Below are 19,514 nucleotides of genomic sequence, written 5' to 3'. Positions count from 1 at the left end.
GACTTTTGTGTGTTGATTTTATAACCTGCTACCTTGCTAAACTGGTGGATGGTTTTGATTAGTTCCTCTGTGGAGCTTTTAGGGTTTTCCATATCATCTGCATGTTCTCCAATTTTTATTAGTAATAATCTTACATATTTGTGAGGATAGCATTGATTTTTTAAAATTTATTTTCTTAACATTCATAAACTTTTTCTGTTTCGGAGTCAGAGTCTGCTTTTGCAAGAGTGTTACACATAAGAGGGTCATTACGAGAGTGTTATGTTAGTGATATTTTTCTGAAAGTAGTGTCGTGGTTGAACTGAATTAGTACTGGAAGAGACTAAAAGCAGGGAGACTATTTAGGCTGTGAGGCCCGTATTGCAGGTCACAACTACTGAGGCATGTGCCTGTTTGCCTTGAAATGAACCAAATTTGAGAGAGATTGGGAAGATAGAATTGATAGGACTTTTCAGTAGATGAAAGAGACAAAATAACTAGATTGGATGCATCATTAACTAATATGGAACTGAAAGGTAGAATAGTCTTCAGGGAGAACAATGATTTAGTAAATAGAATTCTTCAGCATTTAAAATGATTAAGTTTGCAGTGATGGTGGAGCATCCTCTATGCCCCTCCATTTCGCCCATTGTTGAGGGTGCTTTTGTTGTATAATCACCCTGCTTTTCCTTTAAAATTAAAATGTCTTACAAAAGCAAAATAATAGCCAATGACTTGATTCTGTGTATTTTAAGGTACACATTTCCCTGCACTTAACTAGGAGAAAAGAGAAAATCAAGTGTTTAAAGAGATCATTAAAAGCCAAACTGATCTTGGCATGCTGTCTTGGTCTCATACTCCCATGGCCATTCATCAGGAGTGTCTGCTGAAGGAGATACACTCCACCTCCTGTAGGGATGTGGTAATTATCTCCTATCAAGTAGAACTTCATTCAGTGAACTATAAACAGCTGGTGGTGCAGAACTATCATCCTCATTTAAAGTGGAAACGCAATGGTTTCTGTGTTTCTTCCACTTCCACATACTCATTAAATTTTCTCCCCACAAAATTATATTTAAACTATGATTTGGTCATGGTTTGACTTCCTATATTGTAACAAGTTACCTGCCTCCTGATTTCATTTTATTTTTCCTTTTGATTTTTTTAAGTGGACAAGTGCTTTCACCTCTAGCACAGATTTGATCCTCTCTATGCTGATTTCTGTGGCTCTTTACTAGAAAATTGCACTTGTAAATCATACTCATGCTAAACTAGTTGTTTTAATATTTTTAACTATTGGAACTTCCGTTTCAAATGTTACCTAATAAACTGTTGTTTTCATATTTTTCCATTGGAAAAGAAAAGGGGATTTCTAATTTTCAAGAAGATGGAGAAAAGCTGAGGAAAAAACATTTCAAAAAATACTTTATTTAATGTTTCATGGCCTTTTTTTTCATCTAGTCTAAAAGTTATTTGAAGTTCGAACTATATTTTTAACATACTATTTTTGTTAGCAATGAAATATGCCAATCACTGACTATCATCTCCGTTAGAGGTAAATAAAATTACTTTCACCTATTCCAATAACATCAAAAACTTAATAAACATGTTTGTAAGGCATTGTTTCTCTGTCTGGAATTTTTATTCTCAGTATATTGTCAGGCAACCAGCTACTAAAAAAAAAAAAAGAAAGATTGTCAGATTGTCACTTATTTAAATAAAGAGCTTAATCAGAAGAATTGAGCTATTTTATATAGATTTTTAAAAAGTGACTACATTTTTCCCATTAAAATTTTCTTGGTGTTCCCATACTGTTTTATTAAATGAAATATTATTATAAAAAGATAATCTAATCAACTTAGATTCTGAAAGTCTTCAATAGGGTGTAAGAAATGAGTAGTATACTTGGAAATAGAGCTAGAGCTAAAAAATAGGTATGAAGAAAATAATCATTGATCTTTGATAGTCTTCATTAAGAGAAAAGTTCCATAGTTGTCTTTTTTTCCCCTCACGCAGTCTTATTTGCAGAGCATATCTTTTATTATCTAAAAATTTTAAAATATATTCATTATGTCATCCTTCATTTTTATACAATGTACGAAACTTATTTTTTCTTTAGAACTGAATGCCCTCTAAGATGATATAAAAGACTAAACTAACTAAAATGCAACAATCTAATTGAAGACAAGCGTAGGTGTGTCAGAGACAAGTAGAATAGACCAAGTAATATATCTGAAAAAGTATTCATCCATAAAGTGAACATGTAATATTAGGTTGTTTTAAAAGCCTTTTTGTGTTACTGTTTATGCTTGTGCTATATGTCATAATAATTGTGATGTTTTATTTATATTCCTCTAGTTTTTGATAATTGTATTCTGACTCACCTTCAAAACTACATTGTTGATATTTTCTTCCAGGGTTCACCTAAAGTAAATCGGTTTTTTTCTATAATTTTGAATGACAAAGGACAGATTCTCTTTTCATTGTGGTGATTAGAATTTGCATTGTAATTTCTAGTCAGCTAGCATTAAAATCTAATCACCTCATACTAAACACAATACAAAAGATTATTATGCTTTAGTTTCTTGACTTATTTGGAACAGTTGAAAGTTGGTAACTATGGTGCAGAGAACTGCTTGATAAAGGCAGATAGCTATGGAAAGGCCTTTCCCAGTTTAATTTGAAACCATCTGTCTTCTGGCACATAACTTTTTTTCCTGCCTACTCCCCCCAAATGGACATTTTCAGCAAAAGTGAGCCCATTTAAGGTACACTCTATAAAGTAAAATGTAGCAATTGTAAAAGAATTTTTTCTTTTCTTTGAAGGCTTTGTTTTGTGTATTTATATTTTAAATAAAACTTTTACGGGAAATTGGTAGGCTTCTAATTTCCTCTTTTTTGAGAGGAAGCTAAAAGATGTGAAAATGGAGAACATCATATTTTACTTTTTAAATGAAAATAGAGACAGTGTTTTTTTTTTTTCCATTAGAAAGTAACTGAAGAAGCAACAAATTTATTTTTCTGTTATGGATTCCAAAGAGTGGTGGAGTGGAAGGTGGCAAAGTGACACTACGAATGCATTGAAGCTGTTAAAACATAAATTTCAGATTGTGGAGATGCCCTCCACTCCACACATGGTGTGCCTGGCACCATTTCTTTCTCTCTTTTTGGTTTCTTAAACTTAAAAATTTATTTCAGACATGTTTATGTGGATGTGCTGGGTTAGATACGTTGCCTGGGATAGAGTGGTGACCCAGTCTCTGATGTGATTATGTGCCTGGAGTCAGCAGCTTCAGTGAACTCCAGTAAGAACCCTGTAAGGGGTTCAGTGTGGCAGTTTGTACCCTCGCCCTCAAAGTTTGTACTGCCCTGGGACTGCGGTAAACACAATTGTAGTAAAGACTGTTTATCTTTCAGGGTTTACTGACTTTGTTCTGCTGTAATTTAGTTGTGAGTATATGGAGATACTGAACCTGGTGTCTTTACTCTGTTACTATCTTGCTAAACACTCTGGTTTACTATTTTAAAGGAATCTGAACAAATGTCTCTGGAAACTCTTCTTAAGTCATTAGTGTGCTAGTCAATAAGCACCATTATAGATAAAAATTAAATGGGCATTCAATGTTTAAGAATATGTTTGACTTAAAATACATGTTTCTGTTTCTGGCTAAGATGCAGTATACCCATTATACCCTATTCTTCCTGTTAATTACAACAGATCTTGTACACTGTGAATTTCATGTGTTTTGTTTGCCATCTTGTTTGTTTACAGTTTTTACACATAGCCCAGTTGGTGGTGCTGGAAAATCTTCCAAAGTAGAAATACCAGTGATGAAACTGAAAAATGCTCCAATTTCACTGCATCTACACTATTCTAGGCAGACAACATGAGAAAAATTGCCCCACCTCACCTTCTACAGATGCCACAGCTGTGGAGATTATTTGATAACACTTAATCCTGCCTGCCATACTTAATCTGTATGAATGAGACTCCCCTACCTCCCAGTTTGTATTATAATCAAAAAGACTTGAGACAAAGCTCTGTACCCCCTAACACACTACAATGACTCAGTTCCTATGAAGAAGAGAGAGATTTTTAAAGCTGTGCTTAAAATCCTGGATAGCCCAAAATTGGGGCAGAGCAAAATATCCTGAAAGAACTTTTAACAATTGACATTTGAGCTACAGCCTATAAAAGGGAGCTAGGAATTTAAATAGTCTGGTGGCCTATTAAAATAGACAATTTAAATACAAAGTATAATCTCATAGCTTGATACTCATCATTATACCAAGAACCCAGAGAAATTCAAATGACAAAGGATAATCAGCAGATACCACAAAGAGCTAACACAGATGTCGGAATTACCTGACAAGGATTTTAAAGAAAAAGCTGTAATAGTAAAAACACTCCAGTAAGCAATTATAGACTTGAAACAAATGAAAGCAATAGAAAGTCTCAGCAAAGAAATAGATGATATAAGGAAAAATTGAATGGAAATTTCAGAACTGTAAAGTACACTATCATTTGTGAAATACTGACTTAACAGAATAGCAGTAACAGAGGAAAGAATCAATGCACCTAAGTTGGATTAATAGAAATTGTCCAGTCTAACAAAAGAGAGAATAAAGACTGAAAAAAAAGTGAACAGAACCTCAGGATCTGTGGCGCAATAACAAAAAATGCTTGTCTCTATATTTTTGGTACCTGTAGGAAGAGAAGTAAGTGTGAGGGATTGAAGAAATGACTGAGAACTTCTAAATCTGGAACATATTCAAGAAGTTGAGTAAACTACAGGTCAAACCCAGTTTAAGTCTTTTATAGATACTTTAGAAGTAATTTGTTAAAAAGGACAGACAAAGACAAAAAAATTCTTTAAAGCAGCTAAAGAGAAGCAACCCATTACGTACAGAAATACAACTTGATTGAAAGTGGATTTCTTACCAGAAACCAGAGGCAGAAAGAATTGATAAAATATTTTTAAAAGGCTAAAAGAAAAGAACTGTCAGCCCAGAATTGTTTCTCCTGTGAGAATGTAATGTGGAGAAATACATTTTCAGATGAAGGGAAACTAAGAGAATTCATCATGGTCCACGTGATCTAGATAAAGATTCTCTAGATAGTAAGATAATGATGATGGAAGGAAACTTGGAATATTAGGAATGAAAAATGCATACAATGACTAGATATAGGGTGAATGACTGGTCTCTTTCTGAGTTTTTTTGAATGTTTGATGACGGGAAGCAAAATCTGTATCATTTTCTGATGTTTTCATTGTGTATAAAGGTAAAATTTAAGATAACTGTCATAAAAGAGGGGAAAATAAGGGACTTAAAAGGTATAAAGTTTCTACATTCCATTTGAAATGGTAAAATGTTACATGAGTAATGTTTTGTGTAGAGATGTTGTAATCCCTAGAGCAGCCACCAAAAATAGTCTGAAGAGATTGACTTTAAAACACTATAGATGGATCAAAATTGAATATTAAAAGAAGATCAAATTATGCACACTTAATGGTTTGAAGAGTAAGGAAAATAGTATCAATTGATTAGAACACCGTTAAACTGTGGCAGTGAGAAAAGTGATCGTAAGTGGATTGTTTAATTAAAAAATATAGATGGGATTTTAAAATTATGTTCAGCTGACAGTAGATTCTCAGTGCATGACTAACTATATGGAGAAATGAAACAAAGCCTTTATGTATTAGAAGAGGTAGTAAAAATTGACAGTTGGTTTAATTATTGTTAATAATCTGACTTAAAAGCTTCAATTTTTATAAAATACCCACCTTAACTATTCCGCTGCCCTTACTACTTGCAACAGATTGCTTTTGTTGTCGTTTGTGGTTTGGCTGTTTTTTGCTAGGGAGGTAGGAAGGACAGCTAGTAACTATCTTAACTTTGCTGTGAAAATATTCTTATTTAATATGTTGAGATAATCTCAAGTCTTCACTTTTAAAAGTGAAAATGCTTTTCATTTTCTCTTTCTTGGTTATTAACTAGACCCAGAGTCTTCATTTTAATTACCTATATGCAAAATTTAAATTCCATCTGCTTCATTAGCTTTTCTGCTTTGGTTTTGATAATAATTTTAGAGGAATAAAGTCACATTGTTTTGCAATGAAATACTTTTGTAACAGTATTAGTGAATCTTTTCTTCTTCATCAGCACACAAAAGCTAGATGTTGAAAATCATTTTAAATAAAAAAATTGTTTTGATTAAAAACTGCTTACTCTTGTGATTAGAGCAAAGAAAACAAAATTAACTTAACCTGATTCATTCCTTTGACTTCTTTTCCTTGGAAATAGCAGCCAGTAATCAATGAATTAACTTCTCCCTTCTGCAAGGAATGTTGTTAGAGGAGAGCTGGAAAGATTTTTGGGATTCTAATTCTTAATCCTTAATTGTAAGATCTGAAGCCATACAGCTACTAGAAGAAAATGTTAGGGGTCAGCTCATTGTCATTCTTGGCATTACTTTTTTTTGGGAAATGACACCAAAACCCAAGTAACAAGAGCTAAAACCAACAAGTGGGACTATAATAAAGTAAAAAGCTTTTGTTCACCAAATGAATGATCCACAAAATGAAATTTCCATCTGTGAAATCAGAGAAAATATTTGTAAGCCATATATATGCTAAGGGGTTAATATCCAAATTATAAGGAACTCAATTCAGTAGCTATATATCTATATATCTATATATATAGATAGATATATTTATATTTATATAAAATAACCACCTAATTATATTATCAGCTAAGGACTTGATATCTCAAAAGAAGACATAGGAAACAGGTATGTGCAAATATGTTCACATTCCTGATTATCAAATACCAAAGTCACAATGAGATATCACTTCATACCAGCTGAAATGGCTGTTATCACACTGAGGATGTAAAGAGACAGGAACCCCTTGTACACTATTGGTAAGAATGTAAGTTGGTACACCATTATAAAAAAACACTATGCAATTTCTCACAAAATTAAAAACAGAACTACCACGTGAATCAGTAATCCCACTTTGGGTATATATCCAAAGGAATCAGTATTTTGAAGAGTGGCTGTATTATGTTAATCACAGCATTGTTTACAGTAGCCAATATTTGGAAACCTGTGTATTTGTTAGTAGAAGAATGGATAAAGAAGGTGGTGTACAAACACACACACATATAAACTTACATATGTATATGTGTATATACGCATAATACATGATATTTTCAGCCATTGACAATGAAAATCTGTTCAACAATATGAACAAACCTGGAGGACATTATACTAAGTGAAATAAGATTCAGAAAGGCAAATACTGCATGATCTCCCTTAAGGGTTCAATCTAAAATGGTCAAATTCATAAAGGCAGAGATTTGAACAGTGGTTATTCCCTGTTACTAAAGAGGAAAGTAATGTGAAATGGGGAGATGTTGGTCAAAGGTTACAAAGGTTTAGGTATGTAGGATCAGTAACTTCTGGAGTTCTAATGTATGGCATAGTGATTATAGGTAATACCACCATATTGTATACCTGAAATTTGCTGAGTTAATCTTGTTTTACCCTCCCCCACAGTAAGCTTTAACTATGAGGTGATGTATGTGTTAGCTTGATTGTGGTAAGTCATTTTACATATGTATATTTATCAAAATGTCATACTGCACCCTTACATCTATACATTTTTTTTTTTGTCAACTGTATACCAGTGAAGTAGGAAGAAAAAATGATTAGGTACGTTTTCTTGCTGCAGCTTGTGTTGAAGATATCATGGGGAGATGCAGAAGAGCTATACAGTAGATCAAAGAGGCCTGAATTCTAAATTCTGCCTTGCCACCAATTAATTTTTGTGATGATGGACTTGACATCAATTGTTTCTGTGCATGCAATTCAGCTGAGCTCATAGTTAAGCACTGATTCTATGCAACAGATACCTGGGATATTTTGCTGGTTGTTGCTTTAACCCTTTTCTGCAATGTTCTGTCTATAGTAAATAAATTAAAGAATTACACTGATGGGGAAAATGTTTATTGATTGGGAAAATGTTAATTGTGTGTATGGAAAATCTAAATAGTCATGGCGAAAGACTTTTATCTGTGATGTAATTAAAGAAACAGCACTGTTGTATATTACATCATTAATTCACATTTACTAAATAAAGGCAGTGAGAATCTCTAACCCTAGCAGTGCCTAAATAACATAATAATGGCTCTAGTTTATTAGTTGAGTCAAACTTACTCTTTTTTAGCAAAATAGAGATTAAGCTGGCTTCCTAATTTGAAATGTGTCCAGTAGTAACTTTTGGTATTTTAACCAAAGTGTAAGAGACTGAAATATTTCAGCATTATGATGGTGCCTTTACTAAATTAGTAATCATTTGTCTTTAAGAGATGTTGCTGCCCTTAGAACATCTTGGAGTCATCTTAATTCAAGCCTACTTCTGAATTCAAGTTGACTTTATAGAATAGAGCAAATACAGCTTTAAGTTCCTGTTAAGATGGGGTTATTCTTGGAAACTAGCAGAAGAAATGCTTGAAGGGAAGGAAACAGAATGCAAAAGGGCCTTATTTTATCTTAAATCCTTTTTTAAAATCTAAACATAATAGAGTGACAGCTTTGCTGCAGAATAATAAGAATGTTACATAACATTATTGATTTAGAAGGGCTCATGGTTGGACCACTTTAAGCACTAAATGCAAAAGGTATTGTTTTTATCAAGTGTGAAATAATGTCCCTGAGATTACAAGGATGAGATTGTATGTTTGAATTAGCTTTGAGCTTATACCATATCATTTAGTTTCAAAGTATCTCAGAAAGGAGAAGATGGGTGAGTAGGGAAAGGTTGTGGAGGGAGGTAATTTTTGTCTCAATTTTTAATTAACACATTGAAAAACAATCACAGAATTGAATTCATAACAGCCTGAATTAGAACAATATTGTATCTTAACCTCTTTGTCTGGGGCTCTTTAATTAAATTATGTTGTCTGTGGTAATTTTGAAAGATTTATCTCATATTTGTAAAACAAGTAATTTCATCATTATTGCAAGGAGTTTTTGGTGAGTCTGGCTTTAAGAAGATCCCATACACTAAAATCTCACATTATAAACAATTTATGGAGTTTATAATTTAACTTTGCTCTTCATTGAAAATGAAAAGGCACACTTAGCATTTCATAAGCACAATAAATTATATCTTTCAAGGTTTAACTTAATTGTAGTTTTATTCATAATCCTTTCCAGTTCAGCTGAAAGTGATTTTTTCTTTTGTTCCTTAATTCTTTGTTTAAAGCAGTCTTAGAACTTTTAAATTGCCTACTGTTACAGTTATTTGTGTATACTGTTTTTTATTCTATTGTATTGTCATTGCCCAAGTATCTTTGTATGTAGTAAGTGCTTAGTAACTATTTATGGGATAAACAGAAATTCACCTATTCTTGACTAGTGAGTAATACTCAAGGTAGAGGAGGGAGAAGTGAATTAGACTTTCTCCCAAGGCACTTATGGCCTGGCGGGGTAAGGGTGTGTATTTTCAGTTTGTATTTTTCCATCTTCCACTTCCAAATAAAAAGTGCTTCCTAGTAGGCCTCCTTCTGCTAAGTGTTTGTGTGGGGACATGAGTGGGGATTGGGGGGAGAGTGAAGGAGAGGGTGTTAACATAGAAGGGGAGGGATGGGAGAGATTGATATAAATTACAAAATAATGTGCCTGTACTCTATATAACTGGTAGGGATATATAGAAGAACAGCTTTAAGTACGCTAGATGCAATAGAAAAACAGATTTCATCATCAGAAATAGTCCCCTTTTTAAAGTGTTAGCATGATTAAAGTATAGTGTTAATGAGGCCCTTCTATATGGGCTTGCTTGTGGGTGAGACATAGCTTTAAACTTTTTGCAGAAATCAATAGGAAAATATAAAAGCAGGACCAATGGTAATTGACAAACTATTGAGTAAGAAATTAAAAGATCACATATATATTTGTATGTATATGGTATGTGTGCATTATTGGATGTATATTTGTGTATGTATATATTATATATAAGTATATAAACATGTACATTATTTATGTCTGGTTCTCTTTTATACACTTCCATAAATCTCCTTTTATTTGTTGCTATTCTATAATAGTGAAGGATAATAAAGACTAAGCTATGTAAAGGGATTTCCAACTAAGGTTTCTTCCATCAGAATAAATCTCTATACATCTTGTTTTGATTACTTTATGAATACTTGCTCCTTTTTTCCTATTTATTCTGGTGAGCCTAATATTGTGTTAAGAATAAATATTTTTTCAGTTTCTCACTATATTACTCCCTTTTTTAGAGTCTCTTATAAAAAGATTACTTAAATTTGCCACACTTTAAAATGTTATTTGGTAAAAACAATTAGGCTATTGCTGTGTCTTATTTACTGTTGCCATCTCAGTCCTTTATTTGGCTAACTCTCTGTCTTACAGTTGCTGCCTTATGTCTAACTCTCTGCCTTGTGGTCTTATATAAGCAGATCTTTCTCATTCCAGAACCAAACATCATGAATTATTTTTCTCCATGTTACTTATGACATAGTAGAAGTAATTAATGTATTCTCTTGTCAACTTGTTTTGAAGTGCACTAAAACTCTTGAATTAAACTCATTTCATATTATTTCCCCCTTTTCTCTTTTATAAGAACCCAGTTCTCATAAAGCACTGGGTTCTAGTTAAACTTGTCTCTTAAAACACACTGTTGATGTGCTTTTATTAATGGAGATATGAGTTATCTTTAAATTTTAAAAAAGTTACTACAGTATCAAAATTAAAGACTAAAATTAAACAACTTCAGTTGTTTTCCCTTTTAAAAATATGAAAATGGATGTATGATAAAATCTTAGGGAAGCCAGGAAAAAGAAAAAAATATTTAAAAATCTAAGAAGGACATTTTCATTCATAAGAATTTTAGAGATATGCTATTTTTCTCACAGATGTGAAAAATCACACAAATGTCAATGTTCTTTGCTCTTTATGACCATTGGATTAGTTTGTTTTTTATTCCTAGGCTCCTTGTATAATGTTGTACAGGGGAAAAAATGTGATAATGGTCTCCCAATACCACATATAGTCTCACCTCTTCCTCTCAAGTCTTTGGTGACTATAAACTGTATCATGAATGCTTACTGCCTTTGAGTCTGCCATGAGTTTAGTCTAAAGAAAAAAGAATCACAGCTCTAGTACTTGATTGGAAAAACAATACTGATCAAATCTTGCTGAGTTATATCTGGGCTCTCGGTTTCATAAAGGCTCTGTTACCTTTCAGAAGGCTCTTGATGGTATAGGTTCTGCTTTGATCTAACAAGCATTAGACCATTTGAATTTGAAAGATAGCTCTTTTGAAAATAACTCCATTGCATTTTCCCTTTTCATCTTTTCTTTCAGAATCACTTTATAGCCTCACATTCCTAGATTTTGTTTCTAGAGCTCTACTTGACAGAAATATGATATCCCAAGAAAATACTTATAGATTTGGGACTTGGTGACTGCTTTACTCAAAGCTTGTATAAATTGAAAACAAAGTTGCTTTGCTTCTTGCTCTTGGAAGAAAAGACTCTGTTTCTAAAAGTACCCATCCTTTCTCTTCCCTTGCAGATAGAACAGCTTGGAAATTCTCAGGCTGAGGAGTCCTCAAAACTTGTATAACTGAGATAGATGTCTAGGGATATTTAGCAACAGCCTATAGAAAGTAGAGAGACATTGAAATTAGAATGGAAGAAATAGAATAGAAATAGAATCATTTAGCTCTTTAACAACTTGCTATTCATAGCAAAGTATACTAATAGGAAAATATATATTTCCTCATAAAAATTAGCACATTTGCTCAAGACGGGCTGTATAGAACATGTTCTGTATTTTTTATGAAAATTTACTAGTAAGTATCATCACATTGACTTTAAAAAAAGTTCTGTGACTAGTATTTGGTAATTGTTGAAAGGTAGAATTTTCTTAGTGACATCAACATAGATGAGACTCATTGATAAATTATTGTTCTTTCTGCAAGATTTGCATTTTACCAGGAAAGATAAACCCAGAATGTTGAAGAACAGCTGGAATAAATGACCTATTTTGCTTATTTCACAAAGATCCTTGTATATACAATTTTGAATTCAGAATTAAAAAAGTGAAAAGTTGCTTTTTAAAAAAATATAACTGCTTAACTTCACATTTGTTTAGTTATAGTTCCAAATGAACTTTTTTGCAGCAATCTCCATGAATATACATAAACTTCTCAGTGAGTTAATTGAAATCCAATCCTTGTGACGGACTTCTTTGCTTAAGAGTGTATCGTTGGAAAGTCCTGACTTATATGATGTTTGATATTTGTCACTTATAAAGAGAAATTGAACTCTCTCTTATCTACACTTTTGTTTCTTTTCCTTCCTGACAGAATCCCAAGGACTGCAGCAAAGCCAAGAAGTTAGTGTGTAATATAAACAAAGGCTGTGGCTATGGTTGTCAGCTCCATCATGTAGTCTACTGCTTCATGATTGCATATGGCACCCAACGAACACTCATCTTGGAATCTCAGAATTGGCGCTATGCTACTGGTGGATGGGAAACTGTTTTTAGACCTGTAAGTGAGACCTGCACAGACAGATCTGGCATCTCCACTGGACACTGGTCAGGTAAGAAGCCTGTGCAGCTTGTGAGATCTCTGAATTGAAATGTTGCATGACCAAATTAGATTTCTAGGTACAACTTTGTGACCTCTAGTCATCTCTTTCTCTGGCTCCATGCATGCTATTCATGATCTAGATACAATCTAGAGCAATATTTTACTTAAAAAGTATTTTATGATCTGCTTTACTTCTTATGTTCATTTTCCATGGCCAAACATATCCACTGGTTTTGCTCTGCACAGTATCTCCTCTGCCTGCCCTCCTCTCTGTTGAAGTGCTCCTGAGCAATACAGCTTTTGGGTGTTGTCACAAGTCCTCCTAGTTGATGGAACGCAGAGCCATTGTATGTGGGGTTAGGTCTCAGCCACCTTTCCTGGGTGGGAAGGAGAGAAGCTGCTCTAGGCCAACCCAGTCTCTCAGGATGGGATTAACTGCTTAGCCTGTGTATACCTCAAGAATTCTCCACATCCAATGCTAACAGTTTTGGGAGTGGTCAACACTGCCTGCCTCTAGGCTAGACCACTGGGCCACACAGATTACAGGCATTTTCACCAGCCTTTCTGGGAACCACTCTTTGAGACCTGGGACTATAAAAATAACTATCTCAATCTTAGAATTGAAGGTGAATTTCTTAATCTGGAACCGAGTCAAGATTTAGTTTTGAGGTTATAGCTACCACTAATCTGTTCTGTGGTTTATAGCTGACAAAAACAAATTAGGTGTCAAGGTTAGTAGAAGTAAGGCAACTCTGGCCAGGCTCGCTGTGTCTAACATGAATATCTTGGACTTAATTCAATTTCAAGCTTCCGTAATCATAGAACATAAAGCCAGAGTAGAGCAAGGTCCTTTTATTTCACAGTTTTTAGGGGGTGGCAACTTTTTATGTGGTGGTCAGTTAATAGAAAAGTGAAAAGTTGACCTCCTTCAGCTTATCAGTATATAGCAGTATATATTTTGGCTTTGTCTGATGCTACAATTATTTACTTTGCTTTTTGTTAATACTTTCTATTACATTTTGTAGTATAGTGGAAATTGCAGAATCTGAAGATTTAAGATGACTTGAATTTGAAATAGTTCATTCTTTATGCTCAATTACATGGGTTCTAGAAATCATTTTTCCTTTATTTACATGGAATCTGAAGCCTAGTACTGTAGACACCAAGTGTTTCTAATCCAAGTTCATAGCTTATATATGGCGACTCTGGATAGTACTACCACTTCTATTTTCCATTTTATATTCTTCCCAGTAAATTGATGCCAAACATTTTACTAGCATAATGATTACTAGGGGTGTAGAAACTCACCTGAATTGTGTAGAGACTAAATAAAACAATTGATTTTAATATCGCTACTCTCTTTCCTCCTCCTAGCTTTATATGTATAACTTTCAGTACTAAAGAGTTATCAATTGTATTTTCTTCTTGGTCATTTGCAGTTTCTGATTAATAAGTTGTTTTAACATGATAGCACAGAATTTTAATTTTAATTAAATAGATTTTACCGTTATGACTGCAGACATTGTATAAAATCATTTATACTTTTTCATACACTTGAATTACATTTTGTCTAATCTACACTTTTAATTAATGAGTGACTTTTCAGTGTGCTTACAGAGCTCATCATGTGGTCATCATAACTAAAATAATTTAGATGCTTTTATCAACAGAAGGAAAACATTTATGTTTGAGCTATAGTATTTTTATTTCAATAAAATATATGGTTGCCATCTACTTCTGTTTCTGTTTACATAAATTATGTATGTACATTTGGTGAAACTAATCTATTTTTAAGATTAGAGAAACAGAATAAATTTTAATAAGCAATTTGACATTATTCCTCTAGTTAGCCATAAATCAACTTCATGTGTAATTGTTCTGAACGTTCAGAGAATCTTGGGATATTTCCCTTGGTACCACTGCCATAAACTTATTATTGTTCATTCACACTTGACATAATGTGCACCTGTACTACTTGGAATGTAGTGATTCCTCTTCAAATCTGTCAGCAGTACAGGAATTAGTGTGCACATGTGATCATTGCACAGCTATCTCCTGCCTTGTTATAGCTAAGTTCTATTTTGCACTTTCATTGTTTTATATTTGTGTATGGAGCTTTGTAGTAGCTTTGTAGTAGTCCTTTGTAGGAGTTTGGATAAGTAAAACAAAATATTAAAGATTATGCTTCCAGTTAAAAATAATATTTCTCTTTACCTGCAGATTCATGCCTGACAAAATGGCCAATTTTTCTTTATCACAGATATTTTCTAAACCTGAACTATGCATAATAGGCCTGCTTCTTCCAGATAGATTCCTTATGATAATTAAGAATGGGAATCTTGGTATTTAATGGTTTGAAACATCTTTGCAGTTATTGATTTTTTTCTTTAAGTATCATGACTGCTCTAGGCTAGATATGACAACCAGCTTCCAAAATGATGTTTTAATTGGTACAGTCTTGAGTAGACTTAACAATGGAGAATGTCAACCATTTAAAGGCGATTATCTACTTTTTTTCTTTTCATTTTAAAAATTAAATATTCAGACTAGCAATGAAACCCCTTTGGCTATTATTTGTTTTCTTGTCTTGTCATCTTTCTACTTACCTAGTAAATATGAAATAAATTGAACCAAATTACTTAATTTGACAGACCTAATTGGAGAACTTTCCTTGTAAATAAAATAATGACTAGTGAGGGGTGCTTGATTTAAGTATATGTGTAGATAGACTGCCACTTGCTATGTTTAGTGACCTAAACTAGATGACTACCTTCTCTTCACACCTCATTTCAAAAAAATATTGGTCAATGAGTCTTAGTTAACAGCAGTATTAAAATGAAAATTATTCAAGAAAAGCACTTGCCTGTCTGTCCAGGCACCCACTGGAATACATGAAGAAGATGGACAGCACCACCCTGCAGGGGTCACTTACAGGAGAGCCAAGCAACTGAATGTACAGTCAGACATGTCACAACGTGGGTAAACTGTCAGTACTCTGGCACACATCTTACACTTTGCCGGGATTCTTGTGGAGAAAGTATTTATAAGCCAAAACCCAAAGAATGTGTAGGAGTTAGCCAGGTTCTAGAGGTGAGGTGGGACAATTTTGTGTTGGTGGGCAGCTATAACATGTGAAAACAGTGACAATAGAACCTGGAGCTGTCACGGGTGCTAGAAGTCCTTCTCTGTGAAATCCAAGTATTGGGAAGATGTATGTTTTGTTTTGAAAACAGGAGCCACTTAATAGAGGTTTTCCGTTCAGCAACTGGTATGATTTGTTTTTAACACAAGAGTCAAAGTTCTTTGTTTTTTGCTTCAGATTGATTGTGGCCTAAGTTAGAAGTGAAATTGTCTACAACTTGATCTTGGTATTATTTAGGAGCCATTAAACTTTCAAATTAAATTTCCTTTCATAAAAAAAAATTAGAGTTCACTTGGCAAATTTTTAAGTTGACACATACCCCAAATTCACAAAGTCCAGAAAAAAACCAACACGATATTTGTATTAGTTGCCAAAACCATTATTATAATGCTACTTTTCCTGTGTATTAAAATTTGGATGGTTATTATATGACAATTTTATATAGAGAGAATAGGATAATAATTCAGTCTTTTAGTTTGGTTGCTTAAAACTTTTTTTTGGGGGGGGGGAGATAATATGTAGCATTGAATTAGTTTATGGTATAAAACATCATGATTTGGGCCCTCCCTGGTGGCGCAGCGGGATAAAGCACAGCACTGAGAATCTGAAGCCACTTCCGCATGAGTTCGATTCCGGCCTGCCGGAGGAGACCACATGGCGAGCCAGACCTCTCCTGACCCGCCCACTGCTTCCCTCAGCAGTGTACTTCGTCAATCTGCCTGTTCTGCTCCCCACTCTGTCTCTGGTGAAGCCTCTCACCGCCCCTGAGCCTCTGGCCTGTACCCCAGTTCTGTATGAATAAATAAATAAATCTTTAAAAAAAAAATAAATAAAACATCATGATTTGATACATGTTTGATATATTACAGAAAAGATTACCACAATGAGTTTAGTTAACACCCATCACTTAACATAGTTAACATTTTTCTCTTGAGATAGAACTTTTAAGATTTATTCTCCTAACATGTGCTATAGAGTATTGCTGACTATAGTCACCATGCTATTTATTATATCCTCAGATCTTGTTTATTTTTTTTCTGGAAGTTCTTACCTTCTGATCATCTCCATCTTTCCCTCCTACTGGCTACTCCTTCCCTCCCATGCAACCACCAATCCCCTTTTCTGTGGGTGGGTTCAGTATTAACTCTACACAAGTGGAGTCATACTTTTCTCTCTGATTTATTTCACTTAGCACAACACCTTCTAGGTCCATTGTTGCAGATGACAGAATTTCTTTCATTTTAGTGACTAAATAGTAGTCTTTTATGTTTTATTTATTCATTCACCCATCTATAAACACTATGTTGTTTCGTGGCTTGGCCACTAAATAATGATGCAATGAACATGGGTGGTACAGATACTTCTTCAGGAGACAGATTTTGTTTTCTTTGGATATATACCTATAATTAGAATTGCTGCATCATTAAAATCATTAAATATATGTTAAAAGGAAAACCTTTTAACAAGCAGAAAACAAATTATATTGTACTTTTAATAACATTTAGAAAAATAATAACATTTATAAAACTATGAAGATATCTGTTGGAATCATATAAACACTTTTTTTGGAGGGTCTACTGACTGATGTTTATTATTTATTTTTAATTATATTATTTGTTAGTGAGGTGACTTGGTATAGGACACCACATATGATTCAGAGGATTATGGTCATACCTCTTCACCACACCACTTCTACAACCAAGGGACCCACATGTCTTCATCACGGTCCATTGGGCCACCCCCTCCACACTTTGTTTTTTCTTAATGTCGATCTCCCCCCGCTGCCACCCCCCAATAGACTCAGTTCTATAGCCAGATTTTTAAGGTTTGTTTTGGTTTGGTTTGTCTGTTTGTTTTGTTTCTCCATATTACACATACGCGTAAAACCATCTGTTATTTGTCTTTCTCTTACTGACTTATTTTATTTAGCATAATCCCTTCTTGTTCCATCCGTCTTGTCACAAATGGCAAGATTTCATCTTCTTAAAAATATGGAATGCCTCCCAAATTTGTGTGTCATCCTTGTGCAGGAGTGTTGTTAATAATCCCTGTGTCATTTCAACTTTAGTAAATATTCTGGCAAAGCAGGCACTCAGTATTCTAGTCAGCTTGTAGTCTTCAAGAGAGTGACCACAAGTGGCCTGATTGATAAACTAATACTGTGGGTAACAGTCTATAGTTATAATATACCTATTAGGATAGGGCATTTTGTGTAGCATTTTGTAGTGATACTTTCAACCTTTGGTGATTAATAGAAATTTGAAATGGTGCATGTAATGTTTCAGCTCCCCTATGCTGTAAAAATGTTCTGATTTCTCTCTTTAGGTAATGTGAGGAAATGGAGAGGGTACTAGATTCTAAGTTTGACTACGTTTTGTTGTTTTTTGCTTTCTGATCCTTGGCATTTACTATATACCATCCTGTCTTCTTTTATGGTTCTGTACTCATAACGAAGATTATTAAGACTATAAAAGGTTTTAAAGTAGTTTTCACATTCAGTTTATTTTTCATTGTCTTTACTTGGTTTCCAAAATTTAAAACACACACATGATAGTGGAATATATTATTAGGTTATAATTTTCAACAACTGGGATGTTTATAATTTACTCTGTGATGAAAATTGGGTTTTGTGAGGGTTTCATATGCAGTTTTTCCCTTTTAAAATCAGAAAGTTAAAAGCAAGAATTGAAAGAGATTTGGAGAGGAGAATGATTCCTGAAAGTAACTTTCAGAGAGTAGAATATTTCTTTTTTTTTTTAAATACCCATTTAACCACAACAGAATTCTTGACCAGTCTCTGTGCAGCTACTTTAAAATTCCATCAGTTCCAATATTTTTTTTTTATAACAATACACTTGAAATGGAAAGTATGCTCCCACCTATTACTGACACTCGTAGGTAATGATTTTAAAATTGGCACTGGTTATGGGGAGAGGTGGTGGTACAAGGAGGCGATTTAGAATGAGCTGATAGCATATAGAGCTGAATAGTGAGTTACTCCTGCTTCAAGATTCTAGAAGGTCTTTTTTCCCTAAGCCCCAGTCTTTTAAGAATTACTAACTAAAGCAAATCCCATGGCAAGTAGCTAAGGACTTTTGTTTCAACTTCTGAGATCTTAGTTTCAGGAATATGAAATACCAGTTAGAATATATGTATGTCTCAGAAGAACTCAAATTACTTTTCCAATGACATCTCCCTTATCTTCAGCTTCCTTGTTACAGAGTTAGAAAGAAGATTATGTTGTCATATTTATAGTTACAAAATATGGGGATAGGGAGCTGCAGCTTTGTCCGTACACAGTAGCCTTGCACAGAAAGGACCCACATTCTTAAAACAAGCATATTTATTTTTAGATTTTCCCTTAAATATTTCTCAGATTGATTTATGAGTAAACTGGGAAAGTAAGTCACGCTTTTGTAAACTGCCAGGATAAATATGGCACATTTTCCTGGACTTGGAATTTTCTGCTAGTATTTTCAGATCAAGAAACAAAGAAGATATTTCGTGATGTAAAATAAAAACTTGATGAAACATCAGCCAGCTGATCTAGGCTAGACTTCATACTGTACATAGTACAGCTTTTTCCTCCTCTGCTGTTGGAAGGAAAATCTTAAGAAGCACCATTCTTAGCTTTTTACTTATCTTAAAGGAAACTTTATATGGCAGTGGGGCTTGTGTTTTTCAAGTTACTTACCCAGTGCCAAGCACCTAACAGAGCACCATGAATGCAGTAAAAGAAGCAAGTAAAGCCTGCCTCTCCTTCCAAA

General features: G+C 33.9%; 1 protein-coding gene across 3 annotated transcripts in view; it reads left to right on the top strand.

The window, feature by feature from the left end:
- Nucleotides 1–19,514, top strand: part of FUT8 (fucosyltransferase 8 (alpha (1,6) fucosyltransferase)) — a 188,049-nt gene that overhangs the window by 135,062 nt on the left and 33,473 nt on the right. For all 3 annotated transcript variants that reach the window (XM_012724677.1, XM_004681773.2, XM_012724678.1), the window contains one exon: nucleotides 12,378–12,615. In XM_012724677.1, the coding sequence (XP_012580131.1) occupies nucleotides 12,378–12,615 (238 nt within the window). The remainder of the gene's footprint in view (nucleotides 1–12,377; nucleotides 12,616–19,514) is intronic.

Source organism: Condylura cristata, unplaced genomic scaffold, assembly GCF_000260355.1.
Source record: "Condylura cristata isolate star-nosed mole 26May11 unplaced genomic scaffold, ConCri1.0 scaffold00013, whole genome shotgun sequence".
Classification (NCBI taxonomy): Eukaryota; Metazoa; Chordata; class Mammalia; order Eulipotyphla; family Talpidae; genus Condylura; species Condylura cristata.
This window is presented reverse-complemented; position numbering and strand designations above follow the sequence as displayed.